Raw genomic sequence first — 22,689 nt, 5'->3', positions numbered from 1 at the left:
CAGGACCAGAATTGAGTTCAAACCTTATTTGCAGATGCTGCTGCCACACCTGTGTTTTTGCACATGTGCAGTTTCGCATTTGGCAACTCATAGGAACAACCTCATATGTGGAAAAACCAAAAAACCCAAAACCCAGGCTGTACGGACACTGAGGCCGTTAAAAGAGGCCGTTAAACCCAGCTGAGTCCAAATGTGTTCGTCTTTGGAGTAACCTGGGCCTTAAACTCAGCAGGTTTATGACCCAAGCCTGGACAGAACTCTAGGAATGGGTTTGGGGAAATACTAAAAATGGGTGAAAGATGGTAAAGTGAGTCAGAGAGAACGTATATGTATATTTTCATTAGGTTAGAAAACTTTCAATTCGTATTTTTTGGTAATAACTTTCTTCATACGTTTTTATTCACCTCAGGACACAATGTTCATTCATTCATTCAATCGCATTTATTGAGCACTTACTGTGTGCAGAGCACTGTACTAAGCACTTGGGAAGCACAAGTTGGCAACATATAGAGACGGTCCCTACCCAACAGTGGGCTCACAGTTTAGAAGGGGGAGACAGAGAACAAAACAAAACATATTAACAAAATAAAATAAATAGGATGAATATATTAAGGTTAAATAGGTTAAGTATGGGTATGCATGCAAGCCTGCATTAATTCTGTATTTGTGCACAGTTTGGCGGGGGGGAAAAGGCTTGGAAGTGAAATGCTTCCAGGAAAATTGATACACTAAAATTCTAAGATAAAGCTTTATGGCTAATGGTTCTCAGTCAGGGCCTGGAAACTTGACCATTTTGAGCAAACTCTGTGGTACTCAGTTGCTATTGAAAGACTGAATCGATCCCACTGCGATTTGAAGCTTTGGTTCCAGAGAGTCTAGGACAGGCTTGAAAATAAAAATAAAACCCTTACCCACTTGGCTGTTCTCCAGCCCCACAACCAGAAGGAGGAGATTGCTGTCTGTCTGGTAGAGCATGGGTGGCAGGGGATGTGAAGGAACTAGAATATTTGGGTACCAGTACCCGTGATAGGGCAACCTGGGGTAATTGTCTTGTGCCTTCGGGGATCCCTTGCTTCCCTGGCGAGTGGCAGAGCTGCTCGTTTCCGGACCAAATTGGCCATGAAACCAATAGCTTAAGGCTACAGTGCTCTGCACACAGTAAGCATGCAATAAATACGATTGATTGATTGATGATTGATTGATTGATTGACTTTGGGCAAGTCACTTAACTTCTCTGTGCCTCAGTTACCTCATCTGTAAAGTGGGGATTAAGATTGTGAGCCCCCCGTGCGACAACCTGATCACTTTGTAAATTCCCCAGCGCTTAGAACAGTGCTTTGCATATAGTAAGTGCTTAATAAATACCATCATTATCATTATTATTATTATTATTATTGTTAAGGCTTTCATTCCCCCCTGAGGGGAATGATTTAGGGGCAGAAGTAGAAGCAGTTCTGCCTTTCTCACGCCCCCTTTCCTTCCTGAACCAGTGGCTCCACATTGAGCGCCTTGCCCTGATCCCTGCCCAAAATGGCCAGAACAGACTTGGGTCAGAGAGGAGGGGCGACGAAGTGGGGAAGACCTGCTTTAGGTCCGAGTGGTAGGACAGAATCCCTCCTCTTTGGTGGTGGCAACGACAACGGCAACTGTGGTCACTACCCAGGCCGAACAGTGTCTTCCAGACTGAGGCCTGGAGTTTCCAGCACAGCAGAAACCTATCCTCCAATTTGGGCCTGGGAGTCAGAGGACCCGGGTTCTAATCCCAGTTCCACCATTTGTCAGCTGTGAGACCTTGGGTAAGTCACTTCAATTCTCTGCCCTCATCCGTAAAATGGGGATTAAGACTGTGAGGCACACATGAGACAGGGATTGTGACCAACCTGATTAGCTTGTATCTACCCCAGTGCTTAGAACAGTGTGTAACACATAGTAAGCACTTAACACACAGCATCAGAGAGCAAGCCCCTCTGCCTCTCCTCCCACCTTTGGGGTTTACACTGTCTAGTCACAGGGATAAGTGGTTGGCCACAAAACTGGTCGTGGGCTTCTTAAAACTAGTCAATTTTTTTGGCTTCATTTTACTCATCTGTAAAGTGGGGTTTACAGACGGAGCAAGTAAAAAAGTGTAACGGTTATATGGCTAGATCTTCTCAAAGTGAACATCTAACAACTCCAAATAGTTTGATCACAGCATCCCTGCTGTTCAAAGATCTTTGTAATAAGAGCTCACATCTAATAAGCCGATACCTTCAGTTTCATTAATAAAGGAGGTTTACTGTCCTAGAGCAATTATTTGACTACTAAATCAGTTCTTAAGTCTAAAAGGAAAACAACAAAAGGATACCAAAAACATGGCTCAGATTCACAAATCTAGATTGATACTTCTCACTGAATTACCTGAGCCTGGCCCAATGGCATGGTGTAAAAGAGTTCATATTATGCATTTCTGTATTCGGTGTTTGGAAGTAAGATGGTCTGTGGCTTAGCTGGTGCACAGCTATGGCTGAAAAGTCCAGTATTTGACCAGTAATCTTTCTGCCTTCTGCCCACAAAAAGACAGTTAATTTGTAACCGCATCTAACACTTGCAGGGTCTGTAGCCGTTTGTGGCTCAGGTGCTTTACTTTACAAGCTGCTGTACAGGAGCAGGAACTAGAGCTGCACCTAGGTCCAACGGTTTCAGAGTTCCTGTTGCTTGAGCCTTGGGGGACATATTAAATTAAGACCCCCCCAACAATCTAGAGAAGATCCCTGAAGCATGACACCGGATTCACTAATGCGGGTTTCTCTAGCCTCCTGGAGAGTGGGGCTCAATGGTTTGGTCACTGCCATTGCTCAGGAGTCTGAAGGAAGTCCATGAATGCTCTGCACCGAGGCTCAGTATCACCAAACCGTGGTACTGCTGTCCCACACCTGTGCAAGCTGTCGGCTAAGCATTTTTGATCGGCGTTGAAACTGCTCCAGAATCTTCCCCCTCACTTCTCATTCATCCATGTTCACCTCAAGCTTTTGACACTTTTCATGGTGGTGCTGATGCGCTGACTCGTTCAAAGCATCCCTCCCCACTTGACTTGTTCTTTCTTCCCCTTTCTCACTCGCTCACACACCCAGCCACTGGGGAGAATGCCTTGGGAAAAACAGTGTGTGAAATTGCCATTGATAAAAACAGCTTGGGACAACAGTATTACACTGATTTCTTAAGCAATTTTTTAGAATTTTTTTCAGGGGGGACCCTGGACTTGGGGAGAGGTGTTGGTTTTTTTTTTTTTGATAACTTAATTTTAAAGCAGCAGCCTCATTAGTGATGATTTTAAGATAAAAATGATGGTTCTGTTTCTCTCCTCGGAAACCCCAGGAATAAAGGACCTTCGGCGGGGGCGGGGGGAGTCAATTGTTAAAGCTAAAGGGAATTGATTGATTACTGAGAGCTGTTGGTAAGTGCTTAGTACAGTGCTCTGCACACAGTAAGCGCTCAATAAATACGATTGATTGTTGGGCAGGGAGTTAGGGGTGCCAAGCCATGGAATAGCAAACCTGTTAACTAACCTCACTCATGACTCTCCCACATCCAACCCTCCCTTTCAGCTCCTTGAAAGCATGCCCTCCTCCCATGTAATAATAGTAATAATCGAGGTATTTAAGTACTTACTATACTCCAAGCACTGTACTACGCACTGGGGCAGAAACAAGATATTCAAGTTGGGCATAGTCCCTTTCCCACATGGGATTTACAGTTTAAGGGAGAGGGAAGTCATGTATTTAATCCCCATTTTACACATGGTGAAATAGGCATCGATCAAATGGATAAAAGTGTTTCTGAGTTAACGGTTTTCAATTCTGATTCCAAGCACAAGTAAGATAAATCAAAGTTTCTGGTCCACAGGGCCTGCTGCTGCCTGGGGTGGCTGAAGGTGCAGAGTCTCTAACCCCATTTTTTCCCCATGAACCTTTGGCCTACCAAGGTGTTTGGGGAGTGGGAGAGCCTGGTATAACCAGGTGTGGAGTATCAATTTGGGAATGTAGGGGGATTAGGGGGATCTGCATCCCTTTCTTGTGGTAGAGTGGGTAATTTTCTTACCTTAAAAATACTAACACCCACTTCTTAGGGGTATTAGGAGAATGAAGTACTTGAGTTTTGTTAAGGTACATTATACATGAACTATAAATACCTTTTATTGAACAATGCTGTTCGGGTCTTTTGTGTCCTGAAGAAAGCTGTTTTTCAGTGGCTCTTCCTAAAGTGGCTTTAGGAAGGGGATGTATGAAGATGTGACAGCTGACTGTTTAGGCGATACCTTATTGTGGTGGTAATCGTCGTCTTAATATTCTTTTGTTATTCTGATGTAAAAGTCCCTAATAAAATTCTGAGGGCTCTTGATGAAATTGGTAGGTCTGAATGTATGAAAAGGACTGTCAGATTTTCTTCTTTCATCATTATTTCCTTTAGAAAATTATTAGCCACATGGTGATTGCAAATCATAGTGCTTTTGAGCCATTGTTGAAGGTGAGTCACTGTATTTGGTTGTCCCACTCTGTGCAGCGCGTCTTTGTCATGCTAGCGGAATGAATTAAGATATCTCTTTTGCTGGCTGTATTATTTTAGGAGTTTTATCACAGCAGTTTCAGATTAAGGAAAATGGAGTGCTGGGGCAGTACTTTTATCTGGGTGTTTGATATGCAACTCTTTCAAGGCTGGTTTTCTCACTTGACTTTCCAGACAGGGGATTAATTTGTCTAAGCTCAAGCTCTTAGAAGATGAGGTACTATCAAAAAGAAAAAAAGCTGTATTAGGATCCTTCTAGTGATCAGATTCATCCCCAAAATTGGTTAATTGAGCTCAAGAATACCCTTGCCATGTTCTAGGCTTTGAGAAAGGCCAACTCTTAAGAGTTGCCCCAACTCTCGGCCTTTGAGATTTATCACCAGCTGGACCACGATCGTCAGTTTAGAAGCATGAAGCTTTGCAGCCTGGGGCTCCCCCCACCCCTAGAGCTCGAGGTTCCTGGGGTGGGGATTTAGGGGTCACCTTGGAAGTCAGGGCTATCTCCACCCACCTAAGGGTTGATTAGGCAGAAGCCCCCCTTCTTAAATTCAATTAGTGCAGTACTCTGAACACAGTGCCCAATAAACACCATTAAAAATTAAACCAAATCAGAATCAACAGCAGTAAGGTAATAGATCGGGTACATCTATCGATTGATTAAATTACAATGAGGGGAAGACATCTTAGTCCAAATAGGCGTTATCATGTGGGGAGATGAGGCATGAGCGATTCATCTTGCTGTTGTTGATTCTGATTTTGTTCATCATCATCATCAATGGTATTTATTGAGTGCTTGCTATGTACAGAATGCTCTACTAAGCGCTTAAATTTTTAGTCTATCATTCTTCCCCTGAGTGACTACCCCTCCTTTTGTGGAGTGACCCCCTGTAGGTCAGTCAATCATTGGAATTTATTGAGCACTTACTTTGTGCAGAACATTATGCTAAGCGCTTGGGAAAGTACAATATAACAGAGTTGGTAGACACGTACTCTGGCCGCAAGGAGCTTCCAGTCTGGCTTAAAATCCCGGCTTTAGAAGGCATCCCCAGCATAGCCGTGGCGTGATCAAACCAGTTCACACCCACATCACGGTAACCCCACTCCTCTATTCTCCTACTGCGTTCCAATCAGGTGTCACTCCAAAGCAACGTGTTCCAGCCATCATGCTGGTGCTCGGGTCACAGAATATACGTGAATTCTTCCCAGACTTAATATAGTTATTGAAATGTTTACACACTTAATAGGTGTCATTGTTTGAAAGACTAAGATTCCCTAAGTGTGGCCTTAGAGAAGCTGGTGATGTTGTAGGGAACCCAGATGAAATCTAGTACTTCATAAATTGCATTCAGCTAATTTGAACACACCTGATTATAATGACTGCATCTGTTGGTCTCAAATTCTGTGAAGAGATGGTAGACATCCAGCCAATCTTTAGTATTCAAGGACTGGTTATACATTTTTTGTCTTTTTTTTTCACAGTGTATTTATTAAGCACTTACAGTTTTCCAAGTGCTGTGGTAGATACAAGAAAACCCAATTGGACAGAGTCCGTGAGCCACGCATAGGGCTACATCTTAATCCCCATTTTACAGATGAGGTAACTGAGACACAGAGAAGGTAAGCGACTTGCCCAAGGTCACACAGCAGATGTCAGAGCCAGAATTAGAACCCAGGTCCTCTGGTTCCCAGGCCCGTGCTCTTTCCACTAGGCCATTCTGCTTCTCACTGCTTATTTTAGACTGTGAGCCCACTGTTCGGTAGGGACTGTCTCTATATGTTGCCAACTTGTACTTCCCAAGCGCTTAGTACAGTGCTCTGCACACAGTAAGCGCTCAATAAATACGATTGATTGATTGATCCAGCCCCATACCTCTGTTGCCCATTTGAACATTTGAGCAGCTCCCCCAAACGATGGACAAGTGCAGGTAAAGTTTGTACTCTTTTGGTTGGTTGGGGGAAGGGCTTAAATGAAATATTAAGTAGTCATTTGGATTATCTATGGATTTCAATTTTACAGGTTTAATGATTACCACATAAGGATTGATTTGTTTCAATATTTGGTTTTCTTTCAAATGTCTAACACTTTTTTTCCTATACTTTCCCAGGAGGTACTATCCCTTTATGTAGACTTTAAATGGTGAACACAAATTAAGAAATTGCCTTGTCACTGGTGAATCTTTTCCTTTGTTCGAGAGCTTTCATATCCCACTAGCTGCATTTTTTGAACTCTACTTGGCTAAGAAAAAATGGCCTTCTGATTAAATAAGCTAATATGCTGTATTTGCTTTCAGTTGCACATAGCAACACAGTGTTACTGTCTTTAAGTTTCTGAAATCTAGGATTAGAACTTTCTATGTGGCTTTATATTGCAATACTCGCCCAAATCTGGGCAGCAGTAAGGGAAAGCACCCTGAAGATTTAAACTGAGGGGATGGAGCATCGGAAAACCTCAGCCCTGGTACCTTTCTCTTAGGAATGTGTGGACTTTTTTGGTTGAGTATTGGTTCCCTCTAGGCACTGGGATGTGTGTTCTTGGCTGGCAAGAAGACCACATAGAATACAGTAAGGGTTTGTCATCAAAGACCACTGCAGGACGGGACAATGTCCAAGCTAATTAGCTTGTATCTACCCCAGAATTACTACAGTTCTTAGCACACAGTAAATGCTTAACAATTAAATTATTATCATTATTATTCCTATGAAAACAGACGAGTTTCCATAAATAATTAATGAAAATATATGGTGATGTTGAACGGAAAGTAGTGCTTGCCTATAGTCAGTTTGGTTAAAGATACGGTAGTTGTGGAATTTCATTAGCACCTACCTGCTAAGAAAGTTATATTTTCTAACTACCTTTCTGTGGAGTGTGGGAAAGAAATACAAGTCTTTCACTGACAAAGGTGCTAAATGACTCTTCCTCTGGGCCTTGGTGCCGGCTCCATTTTGTGAAGTCCACTTCTGATTCCATGTGGAGTTGGAAACCAGCTTAGTAAGCTTCATGCTGTTCAATCTAATTTGAAGTAACTCTTGAATTCCTAGGTGCCTGGGGACTGAGAAGTTGCTTGTCAGAGCCCTCCTTCCTGGCAGTTCTGAGAAAAGGATTTAATTGAGTTGAAAATCCACTGATTAACATTCTGACACCGTGCAAATTGTGAAAGAAAGGGAATTGTATTCATCTTTTAAAAAGTGAGATAGTGACCTGAAAGAACTCTGAAAGTGCCACAGGCTGAGAAAAAACTTAATTTCCTTTACCTGTAAGACTAGAAAAATGTGATAGCACTATTCTGATTTGTAAAAAGTTTTCTGATACTGTCAACTCACAGAGTTTCACTTCACGAAGTATGTGAAAGGGTCTGCATGATGGTATTAAAGTAGCTTGCTTTGCTGAACTGATATGTCTTTTGAGGAGAGACAAGGGCCTAACCATCTCTGAATGTCACTGTGGGAACTGAGGTTTTAAATGATAATAATGATGGTATTTGTTAAGTGCTTACTATGTGCAAAGCACTGTTCTAAGTTCTGGGGAGGTTACAGGATGAACAGGTTGTCCCACGGAGGGCTCACAGTTTTAATCCCCATTTTACAGATGAGGTAACTGAGGCACAGAGAAGTGAAGTGACTTGCCCAAAGTCACACAGCTGACAGTTGGCAGAGTCAGGATTAGAACCTGTGATCTCTGACTCCAGAGCCTGTTCTCTTTCCACTGAGCCATGCTGCTTCTCTACATGCTTCTAAATGTGTACTTTAAAGACAAGTACACATTTATGAAGTCTATAGCTAAGGATGTACTGAAAGTAAAGGGCCTTAATATTGTATTGAATCATTCACTCTGCCTGCTGGTTCCTGTTGAGACAGATAAAGATGGTACTAGTATTTTCCGAAAATGCACAGCGTAGGTTTTAAGGGCAACCTTAGTGAGCTTGCATCTCTGTGGGGCAAAAGAAGCTTGGACTCATCTTAAGAGCACTGTTCTAAATGGGCTTGGGTCCTCTTTTGATCCTTGCAGGAGACCGTAATAAATTGCTGCTTGGAAGAGGCTTCAAACTGGCACGTTAACCAGATATTTTAAGCAATTTATTTTTGGGGTGCATCAGCAGATTTTTTTCTTCAACCGCCTTTGGGTGCATGCCGACAAAGCCTGAACAAATCTTTCAAATGTCCTGGTTCCTTGAGGTGACTGAAGATGAGGCATTAAATGCTAAGATCCAGCACCTTTCATCAATTCTTAAATTACGTATTCAGCCCTATTATTGTGCCTCAAGCGGTTTTAGGCATCTCTTACTAGAGCATGGTACCCAGAGCTTAGAACAGTGCTTGGCATATAGTAAGCGCTTAACAAGTACCATAATAATAATAATAATTGCATACTTCATGTCCCCTGATATCTGCAGGGAGTTTTCTGGGTTTTTGCACAAGGCAATCCTACTAATAGAAGAGAGGTTCCTTTTTTGTTTGTCCACTTTTTAATTTTATCAGGGTGGACTATTTCCTTGTGCAGCCTTGCTTAATTCCCATGAAACTGATTGAAGACTGCAGCAGTCCTCTGAAGGAAACCTGCAACATACGCCCAAAAAAAGTCATCTAAACCATCAATGCTAATTGTTATCCAATTTTCATGTACCCCATGAACACCAATAGGGCTTTATTTAGTATTTATCGAGCATCTACATTGTGCAAAAGACTGTACTATGTCCTTGGGAGAAAACAGTAGATATGTTTGCTGCCTGCAAGGACCTTAGGATCAAATGGAAGTGACAGACCGATATACATTATTTACCATAATGGAAGCAAGAGGAAAAAATATAGATGCTACTGGTAATAGCAAGGATTTGGACAAATGAATAAATAAGCAATAAATAAGTGAATTGTTAGTCCCGTTGTCTTAATGTCCACTGTTGAGTTACTGCTGCTGCATGAATCATTTTCTTAAAGCATCACTCAGCACACAGCTCTTCTTTCCTCAAACCAATACAATTACTTCCTATTTCTTTTTTTTTCTTTTTTCTTTTTATGGTATTAAGTGCTTAAATGTTCCAGGCACTGTATTAAGTGCCAGGGTAGCACAAGCTAATTAGCTTGGATAGAGTCCATGTCCCACATTAGGGCTCACAGCTTTGCAGACGAAGTAACTGAGGCACGGAGCAGTGAAGTGACTTGTCCAAGGTCACAAGGCACACACGTGTCTGCTGGGATTAAAACCCAGGTCCTTCTGACTCCCAAACCTGTACTCTGTCCACTAGGCCCCACCCTGTCCCCCAGTTTCGAACTCCCTCCCTCCCTCATATCCATCAGACCACAGCTCCTCTTAAAATCCCAACTCTTCCAACAAGCCTTGATGATGTTAATAATAGTAATGATGTTACACTGGAGGAGAGGCAAAGTGATCAGATCAGACCCAGTCCCTGTCCCAAATGGGGGCTAGAAATTTACATTTTACAGTTGAAGAAACTGACACTTAGAGAGGTTAACCCTCTCACAAAAGCCTGTCACACAAGCCAGTGACATGACAGAGCTGGGATTAGAACCCCTTTCTCTTGACTCCCAGCCCCGTGCTCTTTTGACTAGGCCATGCATAATAGCATCTCCACCTAATTCCAGTCATTCAGTCATATTTATTGAGCGCTTTGTGTAGCATACTGTACTAAGTGCTATCACTCCAAACTGTACAAACCCACAGTCACTCGTGAAATTTACACCCATCCTTAGCACTAGTGTATCAGCGTATTCCACTGTACATTCAAACATTGTTTAATTACTCTAAATATTTTTGTGTCTCCCCCTTTAGAGAGCAAGCTCCGCCTCTGTGCTTACTCTTAGATTGGGACAGGGACCATGCTTTATTCCCACCTATGTATTCTTTCCCAGCTCCTAGTACAGTGCTCTGCACACAGTAAGAATCTAATGCAGATTATTACTACTTTACCAAGTGCTTAGTAGTGTAGAGCATTGGCTGCTGAGTAAATAGTTCTACTAATGTCACAGTTTTATTTTTCCCTATTGTGAGGATCGAAAATGTTCATGGTAGTTTTACTTTTAAGAAAATTAACGCCACAGGGCTAACTGAACCTGTGAATTTGTGCGGAAAGCAGGGCTCCCCGTTGATGGGGAGGGGAGGAGCAGGAAGAGAGAGCAGAGAGAGATCACTGGCTCCTGGACTCAGTGTTTTTCCGTATTTGTGGAAGCTGAAAAAAGCACCTAGGACTTTCCATCGGCACTTTGCCTCCTGTGACCTCTTCTGCCTCCCCCCTCCATTTCAACCCTACACTCATGGTGGAAGCAGCTAAAACTGAACTCATTTCCCTGCACTTGGTTCTGCGCTTAGTACAGTGCCTTACACATAGAGCTTGGTAAGTACTACCGATTGGTTGGGGATCCTGCAGCAACTGCTACGTTAAAAAAAAGTAGAAAGTTATGTTAGATCCGGAAGGCACTTGGAGGAGGATTGAGAAGTGTGTGCGGCAAATATCGTCAAAAATGTCCCGAGCGGGCTGCTGGGGCTTGGCACTCTTCATGTAACTTTTCCCTCAATGAGAAAGACACCCACTCTGAGTGGCACGGTGCCCCTCTCGCTCGCTCACACGTCCCCAGCTCTGCCAAGCCCCAAGGCCGGCTCGCCCACGGCCGCCGTGACTCAGTGGGGCCTGCGCGAGTTTGCAGCAGCGCCTCTTCGGGGGTGCCCGCTGTGGGGCTGCAGCTTGTAGAAGTAGCATGGTGTAGTGGCTAGAGCATGGGCCTGGGAATCAGAAGGTCATGGGTTCTAATCCCAGCTCCGCCACATCTGCTGTGTGACCTTGCGTAGGTCACTTCACTTCTCTGGGCCTCAGTTCCCTCATCTGTAAAATGGGTATTGACATTGTGAGCCCCATGTGGGACAGGGACTGTGTCCAACCTGATTTGCTTGTATCCACCCCAGTGTTTAGCACAGTGCCTGGCACACAGTAAGCACTTAACAAATACCACAGTTGTGTAATTTTTGCAAAAAGTAGCGTGGTTTAGTGGAAAGAGTATGGGCTTGGGAGTCAGAGTCTGTGGGTTCTAATCCCAGCTCTGCCACTTTTCAGCTGCGTGACTTTGGGCAAATCAGTTAACCTCTCTGTGCCCGTTACCTCATCTGTAAAATGGGGATTGAGACTGAGAGCCCCAGGTGGGACAACCTGATAATCTTGTATCTCCCCCCAGTACTTAGAACAGTGCTTGGCACATAGTAAGTGCTTAACAAATATTATTATTATTATTATTATTTATTAGAGCACGGGCCTGGTAGAAGGTCCTGGTTTCTAATCCTGGCTCCGCCACTTGTCTGCTGTGGGACCTTGGACAAGGCACTTCACTTCTCTGGCCCTCGGTTCCCTCAGCTGGAAAATGGGGAGTGAGACTGTGAATCCCACTTGGGACAGGGACTGTGTCCAACCTGATTTACTTATATCCACCCCAGCGCTTAGTACAGTGGGTGGCACATAGTAAGCGCTTAACAAATGCCATCATCATCATCAACACGCCCAAGGGTGGAGGGGAGGGAGAGACTTGCCCCCGCTTTAGGCCTAGGCCCCGACCCCTCTGTCTAGGCCTGTCCCTCTAGGCTCCGCCCCTTTCTGTCAGATAATAATGGCATTTATTAAGCGCCTACTATGTTCAAAGCTCTGTTCTAAGCGCTGGGGAGGTTCCAAGGTGATCAGGTTGTCCCACGGGGGGCTCACAGTCTTCATCCCCATTTTCCAGATGAGGGAACTGAGGCCCAGAGAAGTGAAGTGACTTGCCCAAAGTCACACAGCTGACAGTTGGCAGAGCCGGGATTCGTCCCCGTGACCTCTGACTCCAAAGCCCGGGCTCTTTCCCCTGAGCTACGATGCCCCGGCCCGATTAGGCCCCATCCAGTGGCCGCATAGGCTCCGCTCCCTTCAGGTTTCTGACTATCGATTGGCGCTCACCAGATTTCTGATTTCCGAGGAACCGCTCTTGCCCTGGAAACCCGAGTCCCCACTCCCACCCCGATTTTCCGATGATCACTTCATCTGCAATCACCAGTCCGTGGGAAGGCTAGTTCCCCCTGATTGAAATAGGAGATGACAAACAGTCACGGATGAGGCTGGAGGTGCCTTGGTTCAAGGTTAAACTGGCCTCACCCTGCACCTCTCCCGACTCCGACCTATCATGCACACACACACCCCAATGGAGAAGAAGCAGTGTGGCTCAGTGGAAAGAGCCCGGGCTTGGGAATCAGAGGTCATGGTTCTAATCCCGGCTCCGCCACTCGTCAGCTGTGTGACTTTGGGCAAGTCACTTCTCTGTGCCTCAGTTCCCTCATCTGTAAAATGGGGATTAAGACTGTGAGCCCCCTGCGGAACACCTTGATCACCTTGTCCTTTCTAGACTGTGAGCCTGTTGTTGGATAGGGACCATCTCTATATGTTGCCGACTTGTACCTCCCAAGTGCATAGTACAGTGCTCTGCGCACAGTAAGTGCTCAATAAATACGATTGATTGATTGATTAAGCGCCCAATAAATACAATTGATTGAATGACTTTGGGCATGTCACTTCACTTCTCTGGGCCTCAGTGACCTCATTTGTAAAATGGGGATGAAGACTGTGAGCTCAATGTGGGACAACCTGATTACCTTCTTTTTTGAGAAGCAGCATGGCTCAGTGGAAAGAGCGTGGGCTTTGGAGTCAGAGGTCATGGGTTCAAATCCCGGCTCCGCTGATTGTCAGCTGTGTGATTTTGGGCAAGTCACTTCACTTCTCTGGGCCTCGGTGACCTCATCTGGAAAATGGAGATGAAGACTGTGAGCCCAATGTGGGACAACCTGATTACCTTCTTTTTGAGAAGCAGCTTGGCTCAGTGGAAACAGTGCGGGCTTTGGAGTCAGAGGTCATGGGTTCAAACTCCGGCTCCGCCAATTGTCAGCTGTGTGATTTTGGGCAAGTCACTTCACTTCTCTGGGCCTCGGAGACCTCATCTGGAAAATGGGGATGAAGACTGGGAGCCCCACGTGGGGCAACCTGATCCCCTTGTATCTACCCCAGAGCTTAGAACAGTGCTTAACACAAAGTAAGTGCTTAACAAATACCACAATTATTATTATCGTTATTATATTTGCATCTCAGCCGCCTCTTAGTTGCGTGTCCCCTCTTTTCCATGCGTTCCCTTCTCGGAACCCTGGAGAGGAAAGAATAACGAGGTCCAAAGCGACCCCCCTGTGGGCAGAGGGAACACTCGACCACCAAACCAGTTTTGTTTGGTGGCAGAAATGACAGTGGGTTAATTTTCCATTGCAGACAGCTGCTGCCTTTCCTCTCTGAGGCAGATTCAAATGGTGAGTGTGCCTGAAAATTGTACATATTTACTATTCTATTTATTTTATTTTTATAAAATAAAATGAAGAAGAAGAAGAAGCGTGAAGCACGAGAAGCAGCATGGCTCAGTGGAAAGAGCACGGGCTTTGGAGTCAGAGGTCATGGGCTCGAATCGTGGCTCTGCCACGTCTGCTGTGTGACCTTAGGCAAGTCACTTAACTTCTCTGAGCCTGTTAACTCATCTGTAACATGAGGATTAAGACTGTAAGCCCCCCGTGGGACAACCTGATCACCTTGTAACCCCCCCAGCGCTTAGAACAGTGCTTGGCACATAGTAAGCACTTAATAAATGCCATTATTATTATTATTATTATTTTGTTAATATATTTTGTTCTGTTCTCTGTCTCCTCCTTCTAGACTGTGAGCTTGTCGGTGGGTAGGGACCGTCTCTATATGTTGCCAACTTGGACTTCCCAAGCGCCTAGTCCAGTGCTCTGCACACAGTAAGCGCTCAATAAATATTGAATGAATGAAATGTTGCCAACTTGTATTTCCCAAGCGCTTAGTCCAGTGCTCTGCACACAGTAAGCGCTCAATAAATGTGATTGAATGAATGAAATGTTGCCAACTTGTACTTCCCAAGCGCTTAGTCCAGTGCTCTGCACACAGTAAGCGCTCGATAAATGCAATTGAATGAATGAATGTGGGACAACCCGATCACCTTGTAACCTCCCCAGCGCTTAGAGTGGTGCTTTGCATAGAGTAAGCACTTAATAAATGCTGTGCTCTGCACACAGTAAGCGCTCAATAAATACGATTGGATGAATGAAATGTCGCCAATTTGTACTATCCAGTGCTCTGCACACAGTAAGCGCTCAATAAATATGATTGAATGAATTAAATGTCGCCAACTTGTACTTCCCAAGCGCTTAGTCCACACAGTAAGTGCTCGATAAATGCGATTGAATGAATGAATGTGGAACAACCCAATCACCTTGTAACCTCCCCAGCGCTTAGAGCTGTGCTTTGCACAGAGTAAGCGCTTAATAAATGCCGTGCTCTGCTCACAGTAAGCGCTCAATAAATAAGATTGAATAATAATAATAATGTTGGCATTTGTTAAGCGCTTTGTCAATATTTGTTAAATATTGAATGAATGAAATGTCGCCAACTTGTACTTCCCAAGCGCTTAGCCCAGTGCTCCGCACACAGTAAGTGCTCAATAAATAGGATTGAATGAATGAAATGTCGCCAACTTGTACAGTCCAGTGCTCTGCACTCAGTAAGCGCTCAGTAAATACGATTGGATGAATGAAATGTTGCCAACTTGTACTTCCCAAACGCTTAGCCCAGTGCTCCGCACACAGTAAGTGCTTGATAAATGCGATTGAATGAACGAGTGTGGGACAACCCGATCACCTGGTAAGCTCCCCAGCGCTTAGAGCAGTGCTTTGCTCAGAGTAAGTGCTTAATAAATGCTGTGCTGTGCACACAGTAAGCGCTCAATAAATACGATTGGATGAATCAGATGTCGCCAACTTGTACAATCCAGCAGTCTGCACTCAGTAAGCGCTCAGTAAATACGATCGGATGAATGAAGTGTCGCCAACTTGCACTTCCCAAGCGCGTAGTCCACACAGTAAGCGCTCAACCCGATCACCTTGTAACCTCCCCAGCGCTTAGAGCAGTGCTTTGCACAGAATAAGCGCTTAATAAATGCCGTGCTCTGCACACACTAAGCGCTCAATAAATAGGATTGGATGAATGAAATGTCGCCAACTTGTACAGTCCAGCGCTCTGCACTCAGTAAGCGCTCAGTAAATACGATCAGATGAATGAAATGTCGCCAACTTGTACTTCCCAAGCGCTTAGCCCAGCGCTCCGCACACAGTGAGCGCTCGATAAATACGATTGGATGAGTGAATGCGTTTGTACATATTTATTACTCTATTTATTTTACTTGTACATCTCTATTTTATTTATTTTATTTTGTTAGTACGTTTGGTTTTGTTCTCTGTCTCCCCCTTGTAGACTGTGAGCCCACTGTTGGGTAGGGACCATCTCTATATGTTGCCAACTTGTACTTCCCAAGCGCTTAGTCCAGTGCTCTGCACGCAGTAAGTGCTCAATAAATATGATTGATTGATTGATAGATTGATTGTACATATTTATTACTCTATTTTACTTGTACATATCTATTATATTTATTTTATTTTGTTAGTACGTTTGGTTTTGTTCTCTGTCTCCCCCTTCTAGACTGTGAGCCCACTGTTGGGTAGGGACTGTCTCTCTGTGTTGCCAACTTGTACTTCCCAAGCGCTTAGTCCAGTGCTGGGCACACAGTAAGCGCTCAATAAATACGATTGATTGTACATATTTATTACTCTGTTTATTTTACTTGTCCATCTCTATTCTATTTATTTTATTTTGTTAGTACGTTTGGTTTTGTTCTCTGTCTCCCCCTTTTAGACTCTGAGCCCACTGTTGGGCTTCCCCAGCGCTTAGAGCAGTGCTTGGCACAGAGTAAGCGCTGAATAAATGCCGTGCTCCGCACACAGTAAGCGCTCAGTAAATACGATCGGATGAATGAAACGTCGCCAACTTGTACAGTCCAGCGCTCTGCACTCAGTAAGCGCTCAGTAAATAGGATCGGATGAATGACGTCACCAACGTGTACAATCCAGCGCTCCGCACACAGTGAGCGCTCGATCAATATGATTGGATAAATGAATATGATGATGACTGAGCCCCTTCCTTCCTCTCCCCCTCGCCCCCTCTCCATCCCCCCATCTTACCTCCTTCCCTTCCCCACAGCACCTGTATATATGTACATATGTTTGTACATATTGATTACTCTGTTTATTTTACTTGTACATATCTATTCTGTTTTATTTTGTTAGTATGTTTGGTTTTGTTCTCTGTCTCCCCCTTTTAGACTGTGAGCCCACTGTTGGTTAGGGACTGTCTCTATATGTTGCCAATTTGTATATATGTTTGTACATATTGATTACTCTATTTTACTTGTACATATCTATTCTATTTTATTTTGTTAGTAGGTTTGGTTTTGTTCTCTGTCTCCCCCTTTTAGACTGTGAGCCCACTGTTGGGTAGGGACCGTCTCTATATGTTACCAATTTGTATATACGTTTGTGCATATTGATTACTCTATTTTACTTGTACATATCTATTCTATTTTATTTTGTGAGTATGTTTGGTTTTGTTCTCTGTCACCCCCTTTTAGACTGTGAGCCCACTGTTGGGTAGGGACTGTCTCTATATGTTGCCAATTTGTATATATGTTTGTACATATTGATTACTCTATTTTACTTGTACATATCTATTCTATTTTATTTTGTTAATAGGTTTGGTTTTGTTCTCTGTCTCCCCCTTTTAGACTGTGAGCCCACTGTTGGGTAGGGACTGTCTCTATATGTTGCCAATTTGTATATATGTTTGTACATATTGATTACTCTATTTTACTTGTACATATCTATTCTATTTTGTGAGTATGTTTGGTTCTGTTCTCTGTCTCCCCCTTTTAGACTGTGAGCCCACTGTTGGGTAGGGACTGTCTCTCTATGTTGCCAACTTGTACTTCCCAAGCGGTTAGTACGGTGCTCTGCACATAGTAAGCGCTCAATAAATACGATTGATGATGATGATGATGATGATGGGGCAGTCGTCGTAGGCGCCTCCCCCTTCCGCCAGGTCTGTCCCTGGCTGCGTAGGCGCCGCCCCCTTCCCTTCCGCGCCGCCCCGCGCTGGGAAGAGCTGCCCGGGCCGGGCCGGGCCGTGCCCTGCCCTGCCAGCCGTGCCCTGCCAGCCGTGCCCAGGCCGGGCAGGGCCAGGCTCTCTGCCCCCCACCGTCCTCCCCCCAGTCATGATCCCCTACTTCTCCGCCAACGCGGTCATCTCCCAGAACGCCATCAACCAGCTGTGAGTACCCCCCATCCCCGGCCCCCCCAAGCCGAGGGACCTCTAGGTTTTGTGCTGTTCTGTTGTCCCTCTCCCCCTTCTAGACTGCGAGCCCGCTGTTGGGGAGGGACCGTCTCTATCTGTTGCCAACTTGGACTTCCCAAGCGCTTAGTCCAGTGCCCTGCACACAGTAAGCGCTCGATAAATACGATTGAATGAATGAACGAGCCCGCTGTCGGGTAGGGACCGTCTCTCCATGTTGCCAACTTGGACTTCCCAAGCGCTTAGTCCAGTGCTCTGCGCACAGTAAGCGCCCTTCTCCTCTCCACTACCTCCGTCCCTTCCCCACAGCAACTGTATATATGTTTGTACGGATTTTTTTACTCCACTTGTACATACTTATTCCACTTTTTTTATTCTGTTAATATGTTTTGTTCTGTTGTCCCTCTCCCCCTTCTAGACTGTGAGCCCGCTACTGGGTAGGGACCGTCTCTAGATGTTGCCAACTTGGACTTCCCAAGCGCTTAGTCCAGTGCTCTGCGCACAGTAAGCGCCCTTCTCCTCTCCACTACCTCCTTCCCTTCCCCACAGCAACTGTATATATGTTTGTACGGATTTTTCACTCTATTTATTTTACTTGTACCTATATATTCTACTTATTTTATTCTGTTAATATGTTTTGGTTTGTTCTCTGCCTCCCCCTTCTAGACTGTGAGCCCGCTGTTGGGTAGGGACCATCTCTAGATGCTGCCAACTTGGACTTCCCAAGCGCTTAGTACAGTGCTCTGTGCACAGTAAGCGCCCTTCTTCCCCTCTCCATAGCACCTGTATATGTGTATATACGTTTGTACGGATTTTTTACTCTATTTATTTTACTTGTACCTATTTATTCTACTTTTTTTATTCTGTTAATATGTTTTGTTTTGTTGTCTGTCTCCCCCTTCTAGACTGTGAGCCCGCTGTTGGGTAGGGACCGTCTCTAGATGTTGCCAACTTGGACTTCCCAAGCGCTTAGTACCGTGCTCTGCGCACAGTAAGCGCCCTTCTCCCCCTCTCCCCCTCCATCCCCCCCACCTTACCTCCTTCCCTTCCCCACAGTACCTGTATATATGTATATATGTTTGTACGGATTTTTTCCTCTATTTATTTTACTTGTACCTATTTATTCTACTTATTTTATTCTGTTAATATGTTTTGGTTTGTTCTCTGCCTCCCCCTTCTAGACTGTGAGCCCGCTGCTGGGTAGGGACCGTCTCTAGATGCTGCCAACTTGGACTTCCCAAGCGCTTAATACAGTGCTCTGTGCACAGTAAGCGCCCTTCTCCCCCTCTCTATAGCACCTGTATATTTGTATATATGTTTCTACGGATTTATTACTCTATTTATTTTACTTGTACCTATTTATTCTACTTATTTTATTCTGTTAGTATGTTTGGTTTTGTTCTCTGTCTCCCCCTTCTAGACTGTGAGCCCGCTGTTGGGTAGGGACCGTCTCTAGATGTTGCCGACTTGAACTTCCCAAGCGCTTAGCACAATGCTCTGCACACAGTAATCGCTCAATAAATACGGTTGAATGAATGAATGAGCCCGCTGTTGGGTAGGGACCGTCTCTAGATGTTGCCGACTTGGACTTCCCAAGCGCTTAGCACAGTGCTCTGCACACAGTAAGCGCTCAATAAATACGATTGAGTGAAAGTTTTCCAGCCGCGGCCCCGTCCCCGGTCTCGGCGATGCCTCGGGATTCGGAATGGAAAAAGTTGGAGGTCGCAGCTCCGCCGCCGCCGATCATTTTCTATTTATTTTCTTCTACTATTCTATTTATTTTATTTTGTTAATATGTTTTGCTTTGTTCTCTGTCTCCCCCTACTAGACTGTGAGCCCGCTATTGGGTAGGGACCGTCTCTATACGTTGCCAACTTGTACTTCCCAAGCGCTTAGTACAGTGCTCTGCGCACAGTAAGCGCCCTTCTCCCCCTCTCCCCCTCCATCCCCCCCGCCTTACCTCCTTCCCTTCCCCACAGCACCTGTATATATGTATATATGTTTGTACTGATTTTTTACTCTATTTTACTTGTACCTATTTATTCTATTTATTTTATTCAGTTAATATGTTTTGTTTTGTTCTCTGTCTCCCCTTTCTAGACTGTGAGCCCACTATTGGGTAGGGACCCTCTCTAGATGTTGCCAACTTGGACTTCCCAAGTTCTTAGTACAGTGCTCTGCACACAGTAAGCGCCCTTCTCCCCCTCTCCATCCCCCTGGCCTTACCTCCTTCCCTTCCCCACAGCACCTGTATATATGTATATATGTTTGTGCGGACTTATTACTCTATTTATTTATTTTACTTGTACACATTTATTCTATTTATTTTATTCTGTTAATATGTTTTGTTTTGTTCTCTGTCTCCCCCTTCTAGACTGTGAGCCCACTGTTGGGTAGGGACTGTCTCTATATAGTATCCTCCCGTCTTACCTCCTTCCCTTCCCCACAGCACCTGTATATATGGTTGTACATATTTATTACTCTATTTATCTATTTATTTATTTATTTTACTTGTACATTTCTATCCTACTTATTTTATTTTGTTGGTATGTTTGGTTCTGTTCTCTGTCTCCCCCTTTTAGACTGTGAGCCCACTGTTGGGTAGGGACTGTCTCTATGTGATGCCAATTTGTACTTCCCAAGCGCTTAGTACAGTGCTCTGCACATAGTAAGCGCTCAATAAATACGATTGATTGATTGATTGATTGATTAACAAATGCCATTACTATTATCATTATTATTGTTATGTGCAATGCACTGTTCTAAGCGCTGGGGAGGTTACAAGGTGATCAGGTTGCCCCACATGGGGCTCACAGTCTTAATCCCCGTTTTGCAGATGAGGTAACTGAGGCACAGAGAAGTGAAGTGACTTGCCCAAAGTCACACAGCTGACAATTGGCAGAGCCGGGATTTGAACTCATGACTTCTGACTCCAAAGCCTGTGCTTTTTCCAATGAGCCATGCTGCTTCTAATAATAATGATGATGGCATTTATTAAGCGCTTACTGTATGCAAAGCATTGTCCTAAGCGCTGGATAATGATGGCGTTTGTTAAGCGCTTACTCTGTGCCAAGCACTGTTCTAAGCACCCGGGGGGGAATACAAGGTAATCAGGTTGTCCCACATGGGGCTCACAGGGCTCTTAATCCCAATTTACAGGTGAGGTAACTGAGGCCTGGGCTCTTCCCACTGAGCCACGGTGTATCCACCCCAGCGCTTAGAACAGGGCTTTGCACATAGCGCTTAACAAATGTTATTCTTATTATTATTAAGAGATCGTGTTGGAGGAGGAGGAGGGTTACGTTTATGCAGGCCTAATGGGATTAGAGAGAGAGAACTGCTGAGAAACCTCTGCTAACGGAGAAACTATAGGCTGCCAAAAACTTGTGTGCTGGGCTCCAGGGGACGCGAGTGGCTGCAACAAACATGACAGCCAAGCGATGCCTCTCGCCTTAGCAGGGGATCTTGAATGGATTTCGGGTTGATTCAACCACCCGGAAGGGGGTGAAATTGCTGAAATTGCCCCCCCCCCCAAAAAAAGAAGCTCGTTGTCACTCTGGTCCTCCTCGTGCGCCCCCGCTGAAGTTTTTTTTCCACCAAAAAGTCAACAAAAAATCCGTATTCTGGTGCATTAGTTGGGAGAATGTCAATCGTCTTTTTAGTGTTTTTTTTTGTTGCTGGTTTAGTGGTATAATACGCAGAAAACTTAAGTTTTAAGGACCAGGGGACCATTATCCATTTTCAGGAAAAATGTCCTGGAGAATGTGAATAAGCAAAATTTGTTCATTCATTGTCGTATTTATTGAGCGCTTACTGTGTGCAGAACACTGTACTAAACGCCTGAGCACTGTACTCCAGGTTATATCCCTCCCAGGGCTACTTGAGCACATCTGCTCCACCTAACACTAGGGTTCTCACAGCTTCCTGTCCCACTGATGTAAGTATTTTAATAATAATAATGATGGTATTTAAGCACTTACTATGTGCCAAGCACATTTTACATACCCTGTTACTCAAGCACTCACTCATGAGTGCATTCCCTTGTCTTTCTTCCTCCGTTTGTAAATTATTTTAGGTTCTGTCTCTCCTGGTATATTGTAAACCCCTTGAGGGCAGGGATCATATCTACTTACCCTTTTATACTCCTCCAAGTGGGTAGAACAGTACTTTGTACATAGTCGATGCTCAATAAATATTACTGATTGATGTCCATTAGCCTCTGACAAATACGCATTTATTATAGGGCTTGACAAAAGCGCATGTTTTTCAGAATCTCTCTAAAAGTTGTTTCCTGTGTGGTTTCTAGCTGTTCAGCCGCTGTAATCTCGCCTTGAAGTAGAGGAAGTGCTCCTACGTATAACCTTTTCACGGTTCTCATACATAGCAAAAGTGTGACATATTAGAGGAATTACAGAAAGATGGCTTTGAACAGTAGATTTGAGCTCCTGAAATTTCGGTTGTCTCAGCGTTGAGTTAAAGCTTTCTCCCCAGGCAGTCCTAAAGATATCCTCTTGATTTCCTACTGCCTTAAACCCTTCGTTTTTCCTGTTGTATCAGGGCAGGAACAGCATGGTTAAAGGGTACCATGGTTCATTGCAAAACGATATTTAGCCTGGAGATTCAACCCCCAACTTCAAATAGCAACTTTTTATTGTCTCTCTTCTCCCTAGTGGGAGGAGCCTGGGACTCCAAGTCAGGACACCCAGTTTCTAATCCCACATCTGCTACTGTTCTGCTGTGTGACCATGGGCAAATCACTGAACCTCTCTCTGTCTCTATTTCTCGTCAAATAGGGATATGAGAGTTTATGGGCTAGGGATTGTGTAAGCATTTTGTATCCACTATACTGAGCCTATTAATAAATACCCGCAAAAGCACTACCTAGTAGAGGTGA

The 22,689-nt window shown here is 44.4% G+C and overlaps 1 protein-coding gene across 3 annotated transcripts in view; it reads left to right on the top strand.

The window, feature by feature from the left end:
* SSH2 (slingshot protein phosphatase 2) overlaps positions 1-22,689 on the top strand; it is a 218,674-nt gene that overhangs the window by 99,910 nt on the left and 96,075 nt on the right. Inside the window, exon 1 of one of the 3 annotated variants that reach the window (XM_038759598.1) lies at positions 17,685-17,774. The exons of the other annotated variants lie outside the window; for them this stretch is intronic. Coding sequence (XP_038615526.1) covers positions 17,719-17,774 — 56 coding nt within the window. The 5' untranslated portion in view covers positions 17,685-17,718. Of the gene's footprint in view, positions 1-17,684; positions 17,775-22,689 lie in introns of those variants that run through there. 3 annotated transcript variants of the gene reach the window in all.

The sequence above is a fragment of the Tachyglossus aculeatus genome, chromosome 17 (genome assembly GCF_015852505.1).
Source record: "Tachyglossus aculeatus isolate mTacAcu1 chromosome 17, mTacAcu1.pri, whole genome shotgun sequence".
Lineage (NCBI taxonomy): Eukaryota > Metazoa > Chordata > Mammalia > Monotremata > Tachyglossidae > Tachyglossus > Tachyglossus aculeatus.
This window is presented reverse-complemented; position numbering and strand designations above follow the sequence as displayed.